Source organism: Heterodontus francisci, chromosome 26 (assembly GCF_036365525.1).
Source record: "Heterodontus francisci isolate sHetFra1 chromosome 26, sHetFra1.hap1, whole genome shotgun sequence".
NCBI classification, from domain to species: domain Eukaryota; kingdom Metazoa; phylum Chordata; class Chondrichthyes; order Heterodontiformes; family Heterodontidae; genus Heterodontus; species Heterodontus francisci.
Genome location: NC_090396.1, coordinates 67,592,098 through 67,613,545, shown reverse-complemented (window position 1 = coordinate 67,613,545; position 21,448 = coordinate 67,592,098). Strand labels below are relative to the sequence as shown.

General features: G+C 44.2%; 1 protein-coding gene across 1 annotated transcript in view; it reads left to right on the top strand.

Moving 5' to 3' along the window:
• Positions 1-21,448, top strand: part of LOC137384438 (cytoplasmic phosphatidylinositol transfer protein 1-like) — a 399,346-nt gene that overhangs the window by 261,101 nt on the left and 116,797 nt on the right. Inside the window, exon 5 of the mRNA XM_068058497.1 lies at positions 12,081-12,088. Coding sequence (XP_067914598.1) covers positions 12,081-12,088 — 8 coding nt within the window. The remainder of the gene's footprint in view (positions 1-12,080; positions 12,089-21,448) is intronic.

Here is a 21,448-nt window from a genome sequence, read left to right as displayed (position 1 = left end):
CGGCCAATCTTTGTGTCATCCGCGAACTTACTGATCCTACCCCCCACATAGTCATCTATGTTGTTTATATAAATGACAAACAATAGGGGACCCAGCACAGATCCCTGTGGTACGCCACTGGACACTGGCTTCCAGTCACTGAAACAGCCGTCTGTCATCACTCTCTGTCTCCTACAGCTAAGCCAATTTTGAATCCACCTTATCAAGTTACCCTGTATCCTATGTGCATTTGCTATCGTGATAAGTCTCCCATGCGGGACCTTGTCAAAGGCTTTGCTGAAATCCATGTAAACTACATCAACTGCACTACCCTCATCTACACACCTGGTCACATGCTCAAAAGATTCAATCAAATGTGGTAGGCACGACCTCCCTCTGACAAAGCCATGCTAACTATTCCTAATCAAATTTTGCCTCTCCAAGTGGAGATAGATTCTCTCCTTCAGAATTTTCTCCAGTAGTTTCCCTACCACTGACGTGAGACTCGCTGGTCTGTAGTTCCCTGGCTTATCTCTACAACCCTTCTGAAATAGTGGGACCACATTAGCTGTTCTCCAGTCCTCTGGCACCTCCCCCGTGGCCAGAGAGGAATTAAAAATTAGGGTCCGAGCCCCTGCAATCTCCACCCTCTCCTCCCACAGCATCCTGGGACACAAGTTGTCCGGACCTGGAGATTTGTCCACTTTTAAGCCTTCCAAAACCTCCAATACCTTGTCACTCCCTATGACAACTTGTTCAAGAACCTCACAGTCTCTCTCTAAGTTCCATATCTACATTCTCATTCTCTTGGGTGAAGACAGATGTGAAGTTTCATTCAACACCCTACCAATGTCCTCTGGCTCCACCCACAAATTTCCCCCTTAGTCCCTAATGGGTGCTACTCTTTCCCTGGTTATCCTCTTCCCATTGATATACTTATAGAATATCTTGGGATTTTCCTTACTTTTACCAGCCAGAGCTTTCTCATATCCCCTCTTTGCTCTCCTAATTGCTTTCTTAAGCTCCATCCTACACTTTTTGTACTCCACTAATGCTTCCATTGATTTGCTCTCCTTGTATTTGCTAAAAGCCTCTCTTTTCCTTCTCATCGTACCCTGAATGTTTCTGGTCATCCATGGTTCTCTGGGCTTGTTGCTCCTACCTATTACCCTCGAGGGAACATGTTGGGCCTGTACCCTCCCCATTTCCTTTTTGAATGCCCCCCACTGCTCTTCTGTAGATTTTCCGACAAGTAAGTCTTTCCAGTCTACCTTAGCCAGATCCTGCCTTATTTTACTAAAATTCACTCTCCCCCAATCCAAAACCTTTTTTTGCAACTTGTCTATTTCTTTCTCCATAACAAGCTTAAATTGTACCATGTTGTGGTCGCTATCACCAAAATGCTGCCCCACCAACACATTAACCACCTGTCCGGCTTCATTCCCCAGAATTGGGTCCAGCACTGCACCCTCCCTTGTTGGATCCTCTACACATTGAGCTAAAAAGTTCTCCTGTATACATTTTAAGAAATCCACTCCATCTAAGCCCTTAACACGATGACTATCCCAATTAATGTTGGGAAAGTTGAAATCACCTAATATAATTACCCCATTATTTTTACATACCTCTGCAAATTGCGCACATATTTGCTCCTCAATTTCCCACTGACTATCTGGGGGTCTATAATAAACACCTAGCAATGTGGCTGTCCCTTTTTTTTTTAATACCTAAACTCTACCCATAAAGCTTCATTTGATGTCCCCTCCAAGATATCATCTCTCCTTCCTGCAGTAACTGACTCGTTAACTAATATTGCAATGCCCCCTCCTCTTTTACCCCCTCCTCTGTCTCGCCTGAAGATTCTATATCCCGGGATATTGAGCTGCCAATCCTGCCCCTCCCTCAACCATGTCTCCGTGATGGCTACTATATCACAATTTCACGTGTGTCAATCCTTGCCCTTAACTCAACCGTTTTACCTGCAATACTCCTGGCATTAAAGTAGAGGCCTCCCATCCTGGTCTTACTCCCTTGAAATTTACTTCCGCTGTATTCCCTCTGACTTGTTCGCTTTCCTGTGTTTAACTGTGTCCCTATTCTGCTAGGAGTCTGCGTCCCCTCCCCCTGCCAAATTAGTTTAAACTCCTCCCAACAGCACTGGAAAACCCACCAGCAAGGATGTTAGTCCCCCTCTGGTTCAGATGTAGACCGTCCTGTTTGTACAGGTCCCACCTTCCCCAGAAACGGTCCCAGTGGTCCAGGAATCTAAAACCCTCCCTCCTGCACCAACTCTTAAGCCACGCATTCATCTGTGCTATTCTCCTATTTCTATACTCGCTAGCACGTGGCACTGGGAGTAATCCAGAGATTACAACCCGAGAGGTCCTGCTTTTTAGTCTCCTGCCTAACTCCCTGAATTCTTGATGCAAGACCTCATCCCTCTTTCTACCTATGTCATTGGTACCAACATGTACCATGAACTCTGCCTCATCACCCTCCCCTTTCAGGATGCGCTGCAGCCGTTCAGTGACATCCCAGACCCTGGCACCAGGGAGGCAACCTGGAGTCACGTTGACGGCCACAGTAGCGCCTATCTGTTCCCATGACTATAGAATCCCCTATTACTATTGCTCTTCCTCTCTCTTTCCCCCTTCGTGTACAGACAGTCTGCTTGCGGTGCCAGAAGCTTGGCTCTGTCCGCACTCCCTGGAGGAACCAGCCTCATCAGCCTCCAAAATGGAATACTGATTTGCAAGCGGGACCCCAGGGGACTCCTGAACTACCTGCCTGTTTCTCTTGGACTGCCTGGTGGTCACCCATTCCCTTCCTCCCTCAAGTCCCTTCAGCTGCGGTGTGACCACCTCTCTGTACGTGCTATCCACAATGCTCTCAGACTCGCGGATGCACCACAGTGTTTTCAGCCGCCGTTCCAGCTCTGAAACCCGAGCTTCCAGGAGCTGCAGCTGGACACACTTCCTGCACACATGCTGGTCCCGTGGACTGGAAATGTTCCCGGATTCCCACATGCTGCAAGAGGAGCAAACCACGGCTTTAAGCTCTCCTGCCATGACTAAACCCTTTTAAATTTAAAACTTTAGAAGACTATTATAATTTTTTTTAAAACAACTAAGTCTTGCTAAAACAATGACTTACAATACAACCCAGTTTGAAAAATACCCACCAGGACTTACTCACCAGTCAGCTGTGCTCTTTGGAAACTCTCGGCTCCCCTCACTGAGGACAGGGAGGAAATGAAAGGAGCTCCTCGCTCCCTCTTCACCGAACCTCCTCAGTCACCAAACTTCCACTTTGGCACTCTAATGCAACCCAAGTCAGCACTCCAGTGCAAACAAACAAAAAAAACATTTCCAGGGACTGTTTTTCAAAGTCAAGTGGCCTTTACATGACCCCCTTTGAAAACCCCCAAATTTAACATTTCTTCAATCTTTCAGAAATGAATCCTCAAAATATATTTAACAAAATGCAGAGGCACTTTCAGAACAATAATTGGATGTTCAATATTGTATAACCTAAGATTTGTAATCATGGGTATCCGTTGGCACATTTTAAAAATTGCAAATACAGGGGCCAAATTTTCATTCCAAGTTCAGGACCCCGAGCCCGGAACATTTCCAGGTTCTGGCCTGGCGCCATGTCAGCATCAGTGGCGCAATACCATTTTCAAAATGTCAGCCACTAATTGGCTGGGAGAAGAGGTTGGTGCCCAATTAGGGGCGTAGGACACAGGCAGGAGCTGAGCACAGAGGGAAAGGCAAATGGCAGCCATGACTGTGTTTGCTGTTGCCTTTGGAAATGGCAGGGAGAGTGGTGGTTTGGGCAGTCATCGGCTGGGCTGCCCCATGTTTTTCTGTTGCCTCCCTTGAGGCCCTGATCAAGGCTGTGGCAAACAGGAGTGCTGTACTCTTCCCTCCATCTGGAAGAAGACCTCCAGTGAGCCAGACCAAGCAGACATGGATAGAGGTGGCCATGGATGCCAGCAACTTCGAATTCCTTTCTGCAGTCCAAATACACTCATCTCACAAAATCAAGCCTCTCTGCTTTGGCGATGCAACTCTGTGCCACTGCATCAGCAACTGAGTTCAAATCTCCCCTTTTATACAACTTTTTACATTGCAGTCATGAGCACTAATTGTTCCTCTTTGTGTTCCCAATAACTATGTCCCAGATCCTCCGTGTTCCCCGTGCTGCCATTTGAAAATTACTAACTGTTGCACCTCATACTCCCAACGAGCTTCACAGTGAGCTCAACAAGCAATTAGTTAGAGGTGTACGGATTGCCAGTTTCGCCCTCCCGCCCTTTCTCTTTGAAAATCTATTCTCATCACTGAGGCATTGGGAACCAGTGATGCTTTCTGAGTGCATGATTTTCTGTGCCCACCTGTACCCGAACTCGCCCCTGTGGGCGATTGAAAATTCAGCCCCAGATGCACTCACATTTGCTTTGACATTTTTAATAAGATGATACTGGTTCAGTAATTTGCAAATGAATAAAATGCATTCAAAATGATTTAACTAATTGATATCTTGCACTTAATTTGCAATGAATAATTATATTTTTTGGTTGAAGTGTGAATATGGATATGGAAATCAAGTGTGTAAAATGGAAACCTTTCCTTGTACATTGGGTCTGACACAAGACCACTTTTGTTGCTGCAGTATCAAATAGTCCTACCTCAAAGATTACACAGGTATGCTTTGTTAAGACCCAGAAGACATCATGGCAGTGCCATACTGTGTTCACTTGTGGATCTTGTAGTTAAATATAGTTAACCAGCTCTCTTTCTCTACTTATAGAAGCAGGCCATTGGGCCCGTTGAGTCCATGCCAGTTGTTTGCAAAAGCAATTCCCATTGTCCCACCCTTTCCCCGTAACCCTGCACATTTTTTTTATCTGATGGTGCTTAGCCCATTCCTTTTTGAAAGCCACAATTGAATCGACCTCCATCAGCCTCACAGGCAGTGCATTCCAGATCCTAACCACTTATTGTGTAAAAAGCATGACTCCTCATGTCGCCTATGGTTCTTTTGCCAATCATCTTAAATCTGTGTCCTCTAATTCTCGACCCATCCGCTATAAGGAACAGTTTCCCTGTATCTACTCTCCGTAGACTCCTCATGATTTTGAACACCTCCAACAAATCTCCTCTCAATGTTCTCTTCTCTAAGAACACCCCAGTTTCTCCAATCTATCCTCATAACTGAAGTCCCTCATCCCTGGAACCATTCTCGTAAATCTCTCTGTTCCTGCATTCCCTTTAGAATTGTCCTTTAGTTATATTACCTCTCTCGTACTTCCTACCAAAATGTATCACTTTTCATTTCTCTCCATTAAATTTCGTCTGCCCATTCCACCAGCCAGTCTATGTCCTCTTGAGGTCTTCTCATTCTCCTCCCTCTCAATTCACAGTACTCTCACGTTTTGTGGCATTTGCATATTTTGAAACTTTACCCTGCACACCCAAGACTAGGTCATTAATATATACCAAGAAAAGCAGTGGTTCTAGTGTTGACCCCTGGAGAACATCACTGTATACTTGCAGTCCAAAAAACAACTATTAACCACTACTCTCTGTTTTCTGTCATTCAGCCAACTTAGTATCCAGGCTGCCAGTGCCCTTTTAGTCTATGGATGTCAGTTTTGCTGACAAGCCCATTTTGTGGCACTTTGCCAAATGCCTTTTGGAAGTCTATGTACACCTGATCAACCCTCTCTGTTATCTCAGCAAAAAGCTCAACCAAGTTAGTTAAACATGATTTGCCTTTAACAAATCCTTGCTGACTTTCCCTAATTCATCCATCTTTGTCCAAGTAACTCTAAATTTTGTTCCGGATTATTTTTTCCAAAAGCTTTCCCACCACTGAGGTTAAACTGATTGGCCTGTAGGTGCTGGGTTTATCCTTACACACTTTTTTGAACAAGGGTGTAACATTTGCAGTTCTCCAGTCCTCTGGCACCATTCCCATATCTAAGGACGATTGCAAGATTATGGTCAATACCCCCCACAATTTCCCCCTTTACCCCTCTCCGCATCCTCAGATGCATTCCATCCAGCCCTTGAGACTTATCAACTTTAGTACAGTCAGCCTTTCGAATACCTCCTTCTGTAGTTCTCACCCAGCTCTATCCAAGAGATTAGAAACATGGTCTTCCCCACTTCATCAATAAGATCTTGAGCCAGCTTCTGGGAAGTGGCCTGGGAAGAATTGCATTCCAGTTTTCCCATTAACCCAGCCGGTGCAGACATGATGGGCTGAATGGCCTCTTTGTGTGCCGTAACTTTTCTATGGTCTATGGTTCTATTATGTGGGGAAGTGTCTCTCTATTGATGTCAGAACTACCATTGTGAACTTCTAAGCACAGACCTGCATCACACATCTCAATGGCATGCCATTATGCGGTGCCACTGAATTGCTGGTCAACTTGTTACTGGAGCTGTGTGTGTTAATTCAGCTCCTTTCCACCACTGGGGCTTATGAACTCCTTGCAACTCATTGTCTCCCAGGCTCACAATGAACAATGGCAATTTGGGACAAGGCACTGGAGGGCTTCTACAGAACCGTCGCCCAGAATGAATCACTCTCCTTAGGAGAAGAGAACAGAAAGAAAGAAATAGAGCACATTCATTTTAAGAACAGCCTTTGAGTGGATCCTTATTAAAATCTGGGCTTTGGTCCAAGGCAGAGAGAGGCACAGAAAATAGTGTGAATGACCTAAACCACAGGATACACTGGATGGGCTGAAATGCCTTTCCTGATTCATTCCTTATATCCTGACCTGACATATGCTGCCCATCAACCATGGCACAGTTTGATATAGAATGTAAGTGGGATTACAATACATTGCTTTGTTTAGTAAATGTAATGTCATAAAAATGCATTTTGTATCCCAGAAGTGCATGAACCTAGCAATATCTGTCTTAACATAATTGCCATGCAAATTATTGCAGAAAGAGAGAACACTTACTGAGCTGATAGAGCAGACTGTCGCAGTTACTAAGCTACAGTTTCCAAGTGTCACTTCTAAAACCAAATGCCAAGTTTATTTAAGATTCCATGCTATTCTTTCTTTGATGTAACTCCTACTGCTACACAAAGCATTCATTAATGGAGCAAATCTGAGAAATGTGTTTGTTGTGATTTAGCTTTACCTGGGAATGTTAGTTTTTTTAAAAAAAATTTTCATGGAATGTGGGCATCACTGGCAAGGCCAGCATTTGTTGCCCTCCTTAATTGCCCTTGACAACTTAGTGGCTTGCTAGGCCATTTCAGAGGGTATTTAAGAGTCAACCACATTGCTGTGGGTCTCGAGTCGCATATAGGCCAGACTGGGTAAGGATGGCAGATTTCCTTCCCAAAGAACAAAGAACAAAGAAAATTACAGCACAGGAACAGGCCCTTCGGCCCTCCAAGCCTACGCCAATCCAAATCCTCTATCTAAACCTGTTGCCTATTTTCTAAGGGTCTGTATCTCTTTACTTCCTGCCCATTCATGTATCTGTCTAAATACATCTTAAAAGACGCTATCGTGCCCGCGTCTACCACCTCCGCTGGCAATGCGTTCCAGGCACCCACCACCCTCTGCGTAAAGAACTTTCCACGCATATCCCCCCTAAACTTTTCCCCTTTCACTTTGAACTCGTGTCCCCTAGTAATTGAATCCCCCACTCTGGGGGAAAAGCTTCTTGCCATCCAACCTGTCTATACCTCTCATGATTTTGTACACCTCAATCAGGTCCCCCCTCAACGTCCGTCTTTCTAATGAAAATAATCCTAATCTACTCAACCTCTCTTCATAGCTACCGCCCTCCATACCAGGCAACATCCTGGTGAACCTCCTCTGCACCCTCTCCAAAGCATCCACATCCTTTTGGTAATGTGGCGACCAGAACTGCACGCAGTATTCCAAATGTGGCCGAACCAAAGTCCTATACAACAAAGGATATTCGTGAACTAGATGGCTTTTACGACAATCAATGATAATTTCATGGCACTATTACTGAGACTAGCTTTTAATTCCAGATTTTTTATTAATTAATTGAATTTAAATTCCACCAGCTGCCATGGTGGGATTTGAACCCATGTCCATGTCCCCAGGGCTTAGCCTAAACTTCTGGATTCTTTGCTCAGCAATATTACCACTACACCATCACCTCCCCCATGATGTTAGTGTCCCATTTTAATCAGTTTTCATTTATCTGGACCATTTTGGATACTTCAGAAAATGCAGTTGATTTACTTATTGGTATTTTAAACAATAAGATTTTTTTTTACTGGTTTTGTAGCACTATAGTGTTTTGTAGTTAATTAGGGAAGTAATTGTAAGAAATACTTCAATGTAGATTTGCACACAGAGCTCCGTCACGATCAATATCAAAATGTAACCAGATCCTCTAAGCTTGATTTTAATTGGTTTTTGGCCCCATTGTTGAAGTTTTTTCATTATCCATTGTCCCCCCACCAACCCTTTGTTCTTCTATTCTTGCACTGTGCACATTTTTATTGTTGAGTGCAGGAAAGTAACCTGCTGTCAACGTTCTGCCAGTGCTACTCTGTAAAATTCTAACAAAGTGCAAGAGTCACCTTTTGATTTTGTATCTTTTAATTCTTGTTCCCTTTTGGGGAAACCCTCACATTCTCAGTGGCTGAAACAGGGAATTTACTATGCGAACAATGACAAACTCCTTCTCTGAAAATTCAGTGTGTTGCAATGCTGTCCTTGAGTTGATTTTGTTTCTAATACCCTGGTGATATTTGTGGGTTTGTGTTACTAAGATACAGTTTTGATATACACAAATTGTTATGTTAGTTCCCCTGAAGCAATCATTTTGTGGTCCCTAGGTAATTTTGTGCATTTTCTTAAATTCACAATCTGGTCATGTATCTGCAGTTCATTCTACAACACTCTGATATTCAATTTTAATCCTTTCTTTTATAGCTGCAGCACATTCAAATATATCTTGTCATCTTGTAGGTTTGTAACTAATGTTGTATGCTAAATACTGTAAATGAGATTGTGGTAATTAGCTAACATAGTAGTCTCAGTTCCAGGGATGCATCACTTTATTTCCGACACCCTTAACTTTCTCATTGTCATAGTCGCAGCATTTGACAACCTAAAACCTTTAATGGAGAAGGAATGTCAAGGGAGAAAGAAGACCAAGAATTGTATCTACTTTTGGGAGGGAGACAAGAAAATACTGAGCAGGTTATACTTGGAAAAGCAGATTCTAGGAAGAGCTGCAATTAGAGTTAGTAAGAGGAACTATGCAGGGCAATGAGCAGGTGAAGAGAGGAGACCAACCGCATTGAAACTGAACAATGGGAGGAAAATGGAGTGGTTTAGTTATAAATGGAGTGGGAAGGGAAAAAAGGACATCAGGCATGGTTGTGACTTGAGATAAAGGAAGAGACTGCAGAATAATATATTTGACCTTCATTTGCCATTCTAAATTCGTGTTGTGATGTGAAAAATGCAAATAGATATCTGAAGTCAAACTCAGCTGGAGGAAAGCAGATGAAAGGTCTTGTGGCTACAATCGAACTGAGCTCTAGTCTCGTGGGCACAAATCTATACAGTTCAACACCTTTCAAATTTGGAATTTCAGCTGTGTGTTGATCATGATGAGGAATGACAGTGTACTTAAAAAAAAAAATGTGATCGCCACTGCAACTGCAGAAAGACCCAATGTATCAAGGCTCAAACTCAACAGCTCAACACTGACTCTATTGCTGAGTTCCCTCGAATAGCCAGTACCTTTTGGCAACCTTTTCAGTCCTGGATGCCAATCAGTCATAAAAATTTAGTCGTGGATATCTTGTCTATAACTAGATGGAAGTATAGTGCTTTACATTGAAAGCAGTTCCTGCACACTTTACCGTCTTTAAATAGTGATTGCTGTACACAGTACATAGGAAATAGCATGGAGGAGATGAAGTAATATCAGGGGAGACATTCGTTAACTCAGTGATTGTTATTGTCTCACATATTGCTGGACTAAGGAGCTCTTCTGAGAAGGTTCTCAGTGTTGTGATCAGCACTAATTAATCAAACAAAAATGAGTTTAAAATACTGACTCAAAGTGAAAAATCAAACTGGCATTGTTGTCATGTTGCAGGAAGTAATTTATTCACTAAATTTATTTTTATTTTTTTTATTTGGAGATACAGCACTGAAACAGGCCCTTCGGCCCACCGAGTCTGTGCTGACCATCAACCACCCATTTATACTAATCCTACACTAATCCCATATTCCTACCACATCGCCACCTTCCCTATATTCCCCTACCACCTACCTATACTAGGGGCAATTTATAATGGCCAATTTACCTATCAACCTGTAAGTCTTTGGCTGTGGGAGGAAACCGGAGCACCCGGCGAAAACCCACGTGGTCACAGGGAGAACTTGCAAACTCTGCACAGGCAGTACCCAGAATTGAACCCAGGTCGCTGGAGCTGTGAGGCTGCGGTGCTAACCACTGTGCCACTGTGCCGCCCCACAAATCTTTTTTGCACCTTCTCTAAAGCCCAGGATATCAATGCCTTATTAACCGCTTTCTCAAAATGTCCTGCCACCTTCAACGATTTGTGCACATATACCTTCAGATCCCTCTACTCCTGCACCCATTCTGGAATTGCATCCTTTACTTTATATTGCCTTGCCTCATTCTACCTACCAAAATGTATCACTCCACATTTCATTGTATTAAATTTCATCTGCCAGGTGTCAGCCCATTCCACCAGCCGATGTCCCCTTGAAGTTTATCACTATACTCCTCACAGTTCACAATACTTTCAATAACATAAAAGCAAAATACTGCAGATGCTGGAAATCTGAAATAAAAACAAGAAATGCTGGAAATACTCAACAGGTCTGGCAGCATCTATGCAGAGAGAAGCAGAATTAACGTTTCAGGTCAGTGACCCTTCATCAGAACTGGCAGAGGTTAGAAATATAATAGGTTTTAAGCAAATAAAGTGGGGGCGGGGCAAAAGATAACGAAAGTTGAGCCATCCTGTGGTATTTAATCATTCTTTTTGTTTCTTCGTTTGAGAGCTGTAACGTGGAGACAAATCACATTCAGTCTTTGGAAAGATTCTCAGCCATAAGTGAATCTATTATGTTTTATTCATGATTACTTGAGAATTCAATTACCATTTTTATTGCAGTTACTTATTGGTCCTTCGAGTATTTTATTGGATTTCAGATGTGTAATAATGAACACCATTGCCATCACTATTCCTGATATAACGTTTCTATTTTTACAATTCTGGAACCAGATGAGTGCATTTCTTGAAATTGAAGTTTAATAGAGGCAGAGTGTTTGTAGACCTGAGCCACTAGTACCCTTAGTCTGACTTTTTAAAAGTATAACAATGCTTGGAAGTAAAGCAGTGCACAGCAGTTTCAACACATTTAGCCAGGGAGAGCTTTGTTCGGGATACACAGCCCCCTCAATTTATCCCCATATTGCTGAATTTTCTATCTCAGTCATGTTGTTGTGGGGCGAGTAATCTGAAAGAGAATGACCACTGGGCTGTTCTTTTGTATTTTCTGACTACCAATGTGTAGTAACACTGGCAGAGGTCTGGAATTAGGCTGTCCATTCCCCTTCTTAGCCCTAATTGAAGGATGGCCCAGAGAGAAAAGGATTTCTGCTTTCATACAAAAACAAAAGCTAAAGTTGAATAAAAGGGTCTGTGTATCCTATTACTCATGGAGCAGTGAATTTTCTGAATCAACTAAATTTCCATGTTGATGACCAATCAGAGCAGGATGTTTGGTCATCACCACAAAAGTAATAACTAATCAAACACATAAACCAGACCTTGATGAATGTTGATGATTTTTCTGTTCCCTCCCCCAAGCTATATGTGTGGCAGTCTTAATGTTTTTGATTACAGTTTTCTTCAGGGTAAGTTGATTGTACTAACAGTGGCTTATAATATTCAGTTTGTGGTTTTTAAACTGCTGTATGTACTTAAATTGTTCATTGTGAATTGTGAATCCAAGCTCCCGAAATTTACTGCATGTCTTTATCTTTCTCTTTATGTGCTCTTTTATTGGTGGGGATATGATACAGAATACACAGTAAGTACCCCATGCATTGTTTTATTTTTGTTTGGTAGCTGAATTTAAAATACTAAAATTAATATTTAAATTTTGGTAAGGAGTGATCAGTTAAGTATTCAGTTTGTTATTTCACATAATTGAATCCAATTCTGATTTATTGGAGGACCATAATTATCTGAATTGTTGACAGTCAGACTTGTAAGTTCCTTCAGTGACTCAGTAAGTGAGTAGCTGAAACATTTAGGTTAGGAAGGCCTGAGGTATGATCAACAGTCTTTGTTGAATTATCTAATTTAAGGTGTTAATTGGGGCAGCAGTAGGAACACTATATATGACTTCAACAGTCCTCATGATTGTATAGGTTGCCGACACATTACCAAGACTCATGTTTGAATAAATGACCATTTGGGCAAGCTACTTGACTGGCACCAATAGAAACTGTATCTCATCAAGGAATTACAAACTTATTGGAAGGCAAGTCACTTCAAACTCGACTGGTATCAGATATTTAACATTTATATTCTTTTTTGTCTGAACTAACTTTTTTCCTGTCTGTTAGCTTAGGTCTAAAACAGACCACATTCTTATGTCAGTATTGTTATCTAACATCCCTACAGATGTGCTTCTACCTAGCAGACTGAATGCATACATTGGGTAACAATCATTTATGGTGAACTGCCAAATTTTGATTGATTAGTGGTCTGTACTGTTAAATTATATTTTTGTTTAAAAGGAAATTACTTTTCCTCACATTTTCAAAAAACAGTTACAAATCTGGTGTATTTGCCCCCATTTCTTTATAGGTCTGCACTTTCCCCTACAGTTCATTGACTGACTACCAGGGATGGCTGAGTTAGTTATAACCGGGTTGTCCAAATGATGGCCTATAGGACATTTCCAGCTAAGCCCTGGCAATCCTGGGAATTCATGAAATCCAAACAGCTCAGTTCTATTTGTGCTTATATTTCTTGCTCACTGATTTGTCTTACTTGAATTTCATGGACCTGGAAGTTAGAAAGGGCCTTTCCTAGTGTTGTCTCAGTTCGTGGATAAATTAGAGCACATATATTGCAACTTGAGTTATATTTACTTATGGATTGCAAGGCTACATGGCATACACCTAAGCAGTCCATGGAAACAAGTGCTTGAAGACTTATGATTTATGTTATTTCTGGTAACAAGTGGGTATAAAAATTAGAAGCCAGTTGTACTCTGTGTTCTGTTTATACCAAAGCAAGATTTTTTAAGTTATGTATTACTTTTCCATTTTCCTTTATTTCATAGGCTGAAGAATAAAAAGATGGGCCACCCTGATTGCTCAGTTGGTGAATTGAACTAAACCATACAGACCAGAAATGCCCTAGGTTGGTCCTGGTCTGTATGGAGATTGCTGATAGCAACTGAGAAGATAGTGGGGATGGTGAAATTGGTCTCAGCTTCCCTTGGCTGCTGGGTGGAGTGGTTAAGGGGGAGTTAGATAAGTTGGTTGCTATCCTGGAATATGAACATGTGTCGATGTCAGATGAAGATAGGATTTTGCTTGTCTGTGATGCCCAACACTGGATAGCCTTCCAACATACTCTATCTTGGGTAACACATGAAGAATGGCTATTTAGGCAAGGTGCTGAAGGGCTGTTGACACTGTGCCCCAGCATTAGTCACCATATTCAAGAGAAAGATGGGGAGGGAAATGGAAAACATGAACATACAGATGGGAACTTCATTGGTTTTGCAGTCATATCTAATGACTTCTATTGGCAAATCCTATTTTAAATAAGTTTGGACCTAGCTTTTCCTGGTTCAGGCATTTTCAGAATGGGTTCCAAGCCCGTCCAAAGGAAAAGAAGTGCATAGAAACAGGAGTAGATCATTTTGCCTCTCGAGCTTATCTCACCATTCAAGAGATCACAGCTGATCTGTGATCCATGTATCTGGCTTTGCCCATATCTCCTCAAACCTTTGGCGAACGAAAGATCTATCAATCTCAATTTTAAAACTAACAATTGATCTAACATCAATTACTGAATGCAGAAGAGAATTCCAAACTTATGCCACCTTTTAGGTGAAGAAGTGTTTCCTAATTTCATTCCTGAAAGGTCTGGCTCTAATTTTTAGACTATGCCCCCAACTCCTCAATGAGCAGAAATAGTTTCTCCCAATCTATCCTATCCTCCCCTTAATATTTTGAAAACTTTGATCAAACCACCCCATAACCTTCCAAATTCCAGGGAATACAACCCGAGTTTGTTGAATCTCTCCTCATAGCTTAACCCTTGAAGTCCAGGTATCATTCTAGTAAATCTACGCTGCACTCCCTCCAAGGCCAAAAGATCGTTCCTAAGGTGTGGGGCTGAATTTTTAAATGGCCACGGAGGTGGGACCAGAGGCAGACGGGCCCAATGCAGCATGGTCCTGCCTCCAGGCCATTTTTAAACATGTCAGTTCTGGTGGGGAGGGGCGGGTGGTGACTGCTACCCACCCACAAGTGCCAGGGAGGCAATTATGCCCCGCAATGGACTTATTAAGGCCACTGTGCAGATGCCGACTAGAACTTTCCAGTCGGCAGTTGACCCCTCCCCCACCCCGTTGTCTAATCCTAGCCGATGAATGGAGGTGGCCTCCTGGTGGCAGACGGGGTGCCAGTGCTCCATCTGTCATTTTTAAGATCCCCCTCCTCGTGGCTGTGATTGCAAGATGGTCACAGCTGCGGCCACAAGCTGTCCTATGCAGGGCTTCCCCCTCCACGATGACGGCCTGGCAGCTGTGGCCTCTTTTTTTCTTTTAAGTTTTTAAATACTCCGACCTACATTCGACAGCTCCCATCTTCAGCACAGGAGCCCACTCACCATCCTTAATTGGAAGACGAGCATGCACCCTGGCCACTAATTGGCCTGCTCATCAAAAATCACGTCAATGCACCAACTGTTGGGGTCCCGACCCGAGTACAAAAATTCGGTCCATAATGTCCAGAACTGCTTGCTGGATTCCAGGTGTGCTCCAACACCTGGCTTTGTATAGCTGAAGAATGACTTCCTATCCCCTTGTTATCTAGATATAAAAGCCAGCATTCCATTAGCCTTTCTGATTATTTTCTGTACCTGTTCATGACATTTTCATAATCTGTGTACCTGGACCCCCAAGTCTCTTTGGACCTACATTCTTTCTAGCTTTTCCCTAATTACAAAGTACCCTGTTTGATCTTTTTTAGGTTTAAAGTGGATGACCTCATATTGCCTACAATGAAATCCATTTACCACTGTTTTGCCTATTCACTTAATCTGTTACTATCTCTTCATAATTTTATGCTTCCATCTTCTTTGGCCTCCTTATCTCGAGAGACAATGGATACGCGCCTGGAGGTGATCAGTGGTTTGTGAAGCAGTGCCTGGAGTGGCTATAAAGGCCAATTCTACAGTGACAGGCTCTTCCACAGGTGCTGCAGAGAAATTTGTTTGTCGGGGCTGTTGCACGGTTGGCTCTCCCCTTGCGCCTCTGTCTTTTTCCTGCCAACTACTAAGTCTCTTCGACTCACCACATTTTAGCCCCGTCTTTATGGCTGCCCGCCAGCTCTGGCGAATGCTGGCAACTGACTCCCACGACTTGTGATCAATGTCACAGGATTTCATGTCGCGTTTGCAGACGTCTTTAAAGTGGAGACATGGACGGCCGGTGGGTCTGATACCAGTGGCGAGCTCGCTGTCCAATGTGTCTTTGGGGATCCTGCCATCTTTCATGCGGCTCACATGGCCAAGCCATCTCAAGCGCCGCTGACTCAGTAGTGTGTACAAGCTGGGGATATTGGCCGCCTCGAGGACTTCTGTGTTGGAGATACGGTCCTGCCATCTGATGCCAAGGATTCTCCGGAGGCAGCGAAGATGGAATGAATTGAGACGTCGTTCTTGGCTGGCATACGTTGTCCAGGCCTCGCTGCCATAGAGCAAGGTACTGAGGACACAGGCCTGATACACTCGGACTTTTGTGTTCCGTGTCAGTGCGCCATTTTCCCACACTCTCTTGGCCAGTCTGGACATAGCAGTGGAAGCCTTTCCCATCCGCTTGTTGATTTCTGCATCTAGAGACAGGTTACTGGTGATAGTTGAGCCTAGGTAGGTGAACTCTTCAACCACTTCCAGAGTGTGGTCACCAATATTGATGGATGGAGCATTTCTGACGTCCTGCCCCATGATGTTCGCTTTCTTGAGGCTGATGGTTAGGCCAAATTCATTGCAGGCAGCCGCAAACCTGTCGATGAGACTCTGCAGGCACTCTTCAGTGTGAGATGTTAAAGCAGCATCATCAGCAAAGAGGAGTTCCCTGATGAGGACTTTCCGTACTTTGGACTTCGCTCTTAGACGGGCAAGGTTGAACAACCTGCCCCCTGATCTTGTGTGGAGGAAAATTCCTTCTTCAGAGGACTTGAACGTATGTGAAAGCAGCAGGGAGAAGAAAATCCCAAAAAGTGTGGGTGCGAGAACACAGCCCTGTTTCACGTCACTCAGGATAGGAAAGGGCTCTGATGAGGAGCCACCATGTTCAATTGTGCCTTTCATATTGTCATGGAATGAGGTGATGATACTTAGTAGCTTTGGTGGACATCCAATCTTTTCTAGTAGTCTGAAGAGACCAGGTCTGCTGACGAGGTCAAAGGCTTTGGTGTGATCAATGAAAGCAATGTAGAGGGGCATCTGTTGTTCACAGCATTTCTCCTGTATCTGACGAAGGGAGAACAGCATGTCAACGGTCGATCTCTCTGCACGAAAGCCACACTGTGCCTCAGGGTAGACGCGTTCGACCAGCTTCTGGAGCCTGTTCAGAGCGACTCGAGCAAAGACTTTCCCCACTATGCTGAGCAGGGAGATTCCACTGTAGCTGTTGCAGTCACCGCGGTCACCTTTGTTTTTATAGAGGGTGATGATATTGGCATCGCGCATGTCCTGGGGTACTGCTCCCTCATCCCAGCACAGGCATAGCAGTTCATGTAGTGCTGAGAGTATAGCAGGCTTGGCACTCTTGATTATTTCAGGGATAATGCTGTCCTTCCCAGGGGCTTTTCCGCTGGCTAGAGAATCAATGGCATCACTGAGTTCCGATTTGGTTGGCTGTATGTCCAGCTCATCCATGACTGGTAGAGGCTGGGCTGCATTGAGGGCAGTCTCAGTGACAGCATTCTCCCTGGAGTACAGTTCTAGGTAGTGCTCAACCCAGCGGTCCATTTGTTTGTGTTGGTCAGTGATTATGTCCCCTGATTTAGATTTGAGGGGGGCGATCTTCTTGATTGGCCCAAGAGCTTTCTTCATGCCATCATACATTCCTCTGATGTTTCTGGTGTCTTGAGGCCAGCTGAATATGACTGCATAGGTGTTGCCAGTAATCGTTTGCGCAGTGCCTGGCTGTTCTTTGTGCAGTGCTTCTGGCTGCTTTAAGTGCTGCGAATGTTAAATCGCTGGGGGCTTTCTTGTAGTTCAACAGTGCAGTGCGCTTAGCGGCTATGACAGGTTCCAGCTCTTCATTGAGATTGAAACCAGTCTGCATTTCTCTTCGCACTTTTGCCGTAGGTGGTCAAAGCTGACTCATAGACGGCATCTCTGATGTGGGCCCACTTGGTCTCAGCATCCCCTGTGGGAGTGTTTTGAAGGGCTGTTACAAGTGAATTTAGAAATTTTTGTAACAGCTGTGGGTGAGAAATTCTGCTCGTGTTGATGCGCGGGTGGCCCTTCTGCTTGGAATGATGCAACTTCTTTGGTCTGAGTCTAACCTTGCTGCACACCAGGGAGTGGTCGGTGTCGCAATCCGCACTGTGGAAGCTGCGTGTGATTTGAACACTGTTTAAGGCGGCTCGCCTTGTGACAATGAGGTCTAACTGGTGCCAACGACACGATCTTGGGTGCCTTCATGAAACCTGATGACAGGGTTTAGTGTGAAAGAACAAGTTGGTGATGCAGAGGTTATGACAGGTACACAACTCAAGCAGTCTCTGCCCGTTCTCATTCATCCTTCCAACGCCATAGCGCCCAAGGCAGGAGGGCCATGAGTCATGGTCGGCCCCAACCCTGGCATTCAAGTCCCCCAGCAGGAATAGGTGTTTGCTTTTGGGGATGCTGCTAATGATATGGAGTTCCTCGTAGAACTGATCTTTAGCTTCAGGTGGGGAGCAGAGTGTTGGAGCATCGATGCTGAGTAGGTGTACTGGACCAGAGGTGGTGAGCAGTCGGATGGACAGTATGCGTTCCGAGCCATTTGAGGGAGGCTCTATCATGCTGAGCAAGGAGTTTCTGATGGCGAAGCCCACTCCATGCTGTCTTGGTTCTTCAGGATCCCTGCCCTGCCAGAAGAAGGTGTAGTCTTACTCTGCTAGAGATCCACTCGCGGGGAGGCGAGTCTCCTGAAGTGCTGCAATGTCTACATTGAGTCTACTGAGCTCGTTGTTAATGATGGCGGTCTTCCGAGAATCGTTGATTTGTGTAAGGTCTTCCGACAGGCCAGGACACATAGTTCTGACGTTCCAGCTTGCAAAGCGAAGGGCTGGTACCTTCTTTCCTTTTTTCATGTTTGGTGCGGTGTATCAGTCCACCTTTCGGGCAATGACCCTGAGCTCCAAGCACCCATTGAAGCCGGTAGACTGTGGCGGGACAGAACCTTATTGACCAGGGGCTGCCCGGTTTGAGGCGGGCGGTAGCTGTCCAGTGAGGTGCAATGACCTCTCCCACCGACAAAGGCAACCCGTGGCGCCCAGTTTCTACGCCAATTTATCTGGGCTTATAACCTGTAACTGCTGCCTTCCATGTTGTTTTAGTCGCTGTGAGGCAACTATGGAGTGACCTCTCCATGGCGCATGCCTGGGCAAGTTTATGGAGGTTGTGAGTTGCCCAGTCGTCAAAACCCCCCTCTCGGCCTTTCTGGTGGGGTCCAAAGGAGTGCAGGGCATGACGTTTGGCACCAGTATGGCTGCAGGAACTGCCGGAAACATGCCAAAGGTGACACATGACCGCCTACGGGATTCCGCTCCGGATTATCTGTTAGGGTTTACTCCCCTAGCCTTGATCTCTCCCGAGACGCCCACAAGGCAGTGGGGTTGTTGGGGCCCCTACACAGGTGTAGGATGGTGCCGGTGGGAGGAGGGGATGCAAGGGGGAGGGGTGGAGGGAGTGGGGTGCGAGGGGGAGCTGGGAAGGGGGCTGTAAGGGGGTGGGGAGGGTGCATGGGAAGGGGGTGCGGGGGGAAGATGGTGCGAGGGGGGGTGGCTGGGACGTGGTTGTGAGGGGGTGAGCTGAGAGGGTGGAGCAGGGCCGGGGGTGTGGAAGGGGGGAAAGCGGGTGCAGGTAATAAGCCATTTCCTCAGTGCCCACCATCGACGTCCGGAAAGCTCATCCACGTCCTTCGGGAGGTGAAGCATCTTTTGGCAGACTTAGAGGTGATTACGTTCGCTAAGGGTTTTTTGCAGTGGTTTAAATAAAGGCATGCAGCATTGCCGACAGTGCGCTGCAGATGCTGTCCGAGCCATCTCCTGCGGGCACTTTGAAGTTGCGGCCGGGGGGCAGTTTGTGGATTTTTTGGGTGTTCGGGGCACCTTTTCTCAAGACTTCCCTCGGGTCCCGCTGCTTCCATTTACACTGCTTACAATTATGCCTATCTTTGTGTCATTCGCAAATTTGGATTGGTAGATGGATGCCTCAGCCACCCGGTGTTAAAACAGCCACAGATGATATCAGAGCAACAAAAAGTGATGCATGGCTTTAACTCTTGTTAATGACCTATATGTTTTAGTAGATAGCCTGACAGTTTAGTATTTATTGCAATTTAGAGGGCAGGAGAACATGTCCAGCATGCCACATGATCTCCAGTGCAGCAAACCATAGTTGAGGGATAATTTCTAACCATGAGGTATTACTGTCCCATTCAAGCATAAGTAATATTTCAGTTCACAGGGCACTCAATTTATGGATGGAACTACCATTCTCCCATGAACACAAGCTAAAAGTGTTGGTAGAAAACCTAAATCATAACCCAGAGAGTGGTGAACCTGTTCTCTACCATGGAAAGCAGTTGACGCCAAATCATGAAATATATTCAAGAAAGAGTTAGATATAAAAGCAAAATACTGCAGATGCTGGAAATCTGAAATAAAAACAAGAAATACTGGAACCACTCAGCTGGTCAGGCAGCATCTGTGAAAAGAGAAGCAGAGTTAACGTTTTGGGTCAGTGACCCTTCAATGGTGTTTTTGTGACTAGAAGACAGTTTCCAGTGGGGTTCTGCAGGGCTCAGTACTCAGTCCCTTGCTTTTTGTGATATATATCATTTGACTTGGACTTGAATGTAGGTTTCATTCCTTTTCTTTGACTTTGTGGTGGTTTGACACACTGAGTAGCTTGCTGGGCCATTTCAGAGGCAACCACATTGCTGTGTGTCTGGAGTCACATGTAGGCCAGACCAGGAAAGGACAGCAGAGTTCTTTCCCGAAAGGGTATTAGTGAACTAGATGGGTTTTTACAACAATGGTTTCATGGTCATCACTAAACTAACCTCTTTTTTTAATTGCTTATTTATTAATGGCATTCAAATTCCACCATCTGCCATGATGGGATTCAAACCCATGTCCCCAGAGCATTAGCCTGGGGCTCTGGGTTATTAGTCCAGCAACATTACCACTACACCATTGCCTCCCTTCTTGTTGTTGACATCACTGCATTCATCTGGATAAAACCTCAATATCAAAAAGAACCGACATTGGTTATTTGAAATAATGGTTGGAGAAAATGTTCTGATTTATTTATTACAAATTATAACATATTCTTGAAAAATAATTTCAGGGAATAACTCTTTCTTGGGTTCAGAGAACATTCATAAACCTCTGCTGTCATTATTCATGACACAATCTGTGCATCTCAACTGAACACTGGTTTTATAAATTTACTCAGAGGTTCCTGTTGTCCTTTATGCGCCATATACTGAATACAGAATGGCTGAATTAAACTGGAAATTATTTTTACTGTGAACCTTCAGGTCTAATGGCACATCATTTTAGTAGATTTCTGGGAATATCGTGCTGCTCTCAGCTGTCAGTTTGTCATAGGAATTTACAAGGGACTAGAATAGTAGCAGTTTAAAAACTATGCCTGAAAAGAGATTTTGCCTCTGCTTCTGCCAGCCCTCATTTAATCACCATGACTGACTAGGAGGAATTGTTTTATCTCCTAGGGAACAATAACTCATTTAAAATCACATTTTTAAACCAGTTACAGATATGAAACTTGTCAGAAGCTTCTTTATTTCCAAATATAGAAAGCTTTGAAAGGGTCCAGATATTTCATAGAGCCTGTGAATGATCAGATTGTAAAATATTTAGTTGATACTAAAAATAATAAGACAGCGGGAAAT